This window comes from Amphimedon queenslandica, unplaced genomic scaffold, assembly GCF_000090795.2.
Source record: "Amphimedon queenslandica unplaced genomic scaffold, v1.1 AMPQUscaffold_12825, whole genome shotgun sequence".
NCBI classification, from domain to species: Eukaryota; Metazoa; Porifera; class Demospongiae; order Haplosclerida; family Niphatidae; genus Amphimedon; species Amphimedon queenslandica.
Window position 1 is genome coordinate 42,690 of NW_003546939.1, and position 1,432 is coordinate 44,121.

General features: G+C 40.8%; 1 protein-coding gene across 1 annotated transcript; it reads left to right on the forward strand.

Moving 5' to 3' along the window:
* Positions 1–42: 42 nt before the first annotated feature.
* LOC105314529 (uncharacterized) lies at positions 43–1,395 on the forward strand. Its single transcript, XM_011408748.1, has one exon. It carries the CDS (start codon positions 43–45, stop codon positions 1,393–1,395), a length of 1,353 nt encoding a protein of 450 aa, XP_011407050.1.
* Positions 1,396–1,432: the final 37 nt, after the last annotated feature.

A 1,432-nucleotide genomic window follows, 5' to 3' on the forward strand; every position in this document is an offset into this window, starting at 1 on the left:
GTACAGCAGAATAAGTCCAGTTGTATTTGAGCTGCTGAGAAAATGTCTTCTTCAAGAAGTCTTCAGAGAATCAGGTGGACTAAGGCCATGAATGTAGCAGCAATGGAATGTTATTACTTATCTAATTCTGTGGATAATAATGGCAGGTCAGTTAGGGGGTACAGAAAAAGGATGTATGAGAGTTGGAAGGTCAGAGGAGGTGATTTAGGAATATCTGAGCAAAGGTTGTGTGATCAAGTGAGAGCTATTAGGAAGAATGGTTGGTTAAGTCAAGTAGAAATTGAAAAGATTAGGAGGAAAGTAACAGAAGATGTGGGTGAAGAATCTAGAAATAGTGTGGACAGGAGTGTTAGGGTTGAGGAAAGTGGTAGTGTTGAGGAAAGTGGTAGTGGTGAGGAAAGTGGTAGTGTCAGTCTGGAAGAAGAAGGGTTGTTCATTGATGTGGTTGATGGGCCTAGCGAGGTGAAAAGTCTTTGTGAGGAAATAGTGAAGGTATATGATGAGCTGGGAGACGGGAGTGAAAAGTATAAGTTTGCTTTCAAAACTGTCGATAGGAAAAAGTTGTCCAAGGAAACATCTAGAGTAAATGAGGCATTGACGTATATCAGAACAAATACAATTAGTGAGACGAATAGGCTAGTATATGCAGTTAGTGTCTTTATTGCAAGAAAGTTAGGTTTAAAAAATCAGCTGGTGCCGAATGGTGATGGTGGGAAGAAACGGGAACAACCTTGTTGGAAGAGGAGGCTGGAGCAGCAAATTATTGCTCTACGAAGAAATATAAGTATATTAGACCAGAAGTTAAAGGGAGCTTTAAAGAAAGAGTGGAAATATAGGGATTTGGTTAGGAGGCTTGGTATTAAGAAGAAGGGAGTGAAAGTTGTGATGGAGGAGTTGAAGCAGAGGCTAAATGCAAAAGCGATGAAGGTTAAACGGTATGAACAGAGGATTAAGCAGTATCAGCAGAACCGATTGTTTCAAGTGGATCAGAAGAGATTTTATCAACAGATTAACAGAGAATTAGGGAATGAGAAAATAGTTCCAAATGCTGCTGACAGTGTTAGGTTTTGGAAAGGTATTTGGGGTAGTGGTGTGGTTCACAACAAGGGAGCAGAATGGCTGAAGGAGGTAAAGAAGAGGGTTGGGTATTCTAGACAAGAAGATGTAAAGATAGAGGTTAGTATGATAAGAAAGAGGAGTATGAGGATGGCAAATTGGAAGACACCAGGGATGGATGGGGTGCAGGGGTATTGGCTAAAGTATTTGACAGCATGTCATGAGAGGATTGCTAGGCAGTTGAATGAGATTGTAGGTGGTGATTGTGAGGTACCACAGTGGTTAACTTATGGTAGAACGGTTCTTTGTGTCAAAGATGTCAGGAGGGGAAGTGTATAGTTGATAACTTTAGGCCGATTTCATGTTTGCCTCTTAT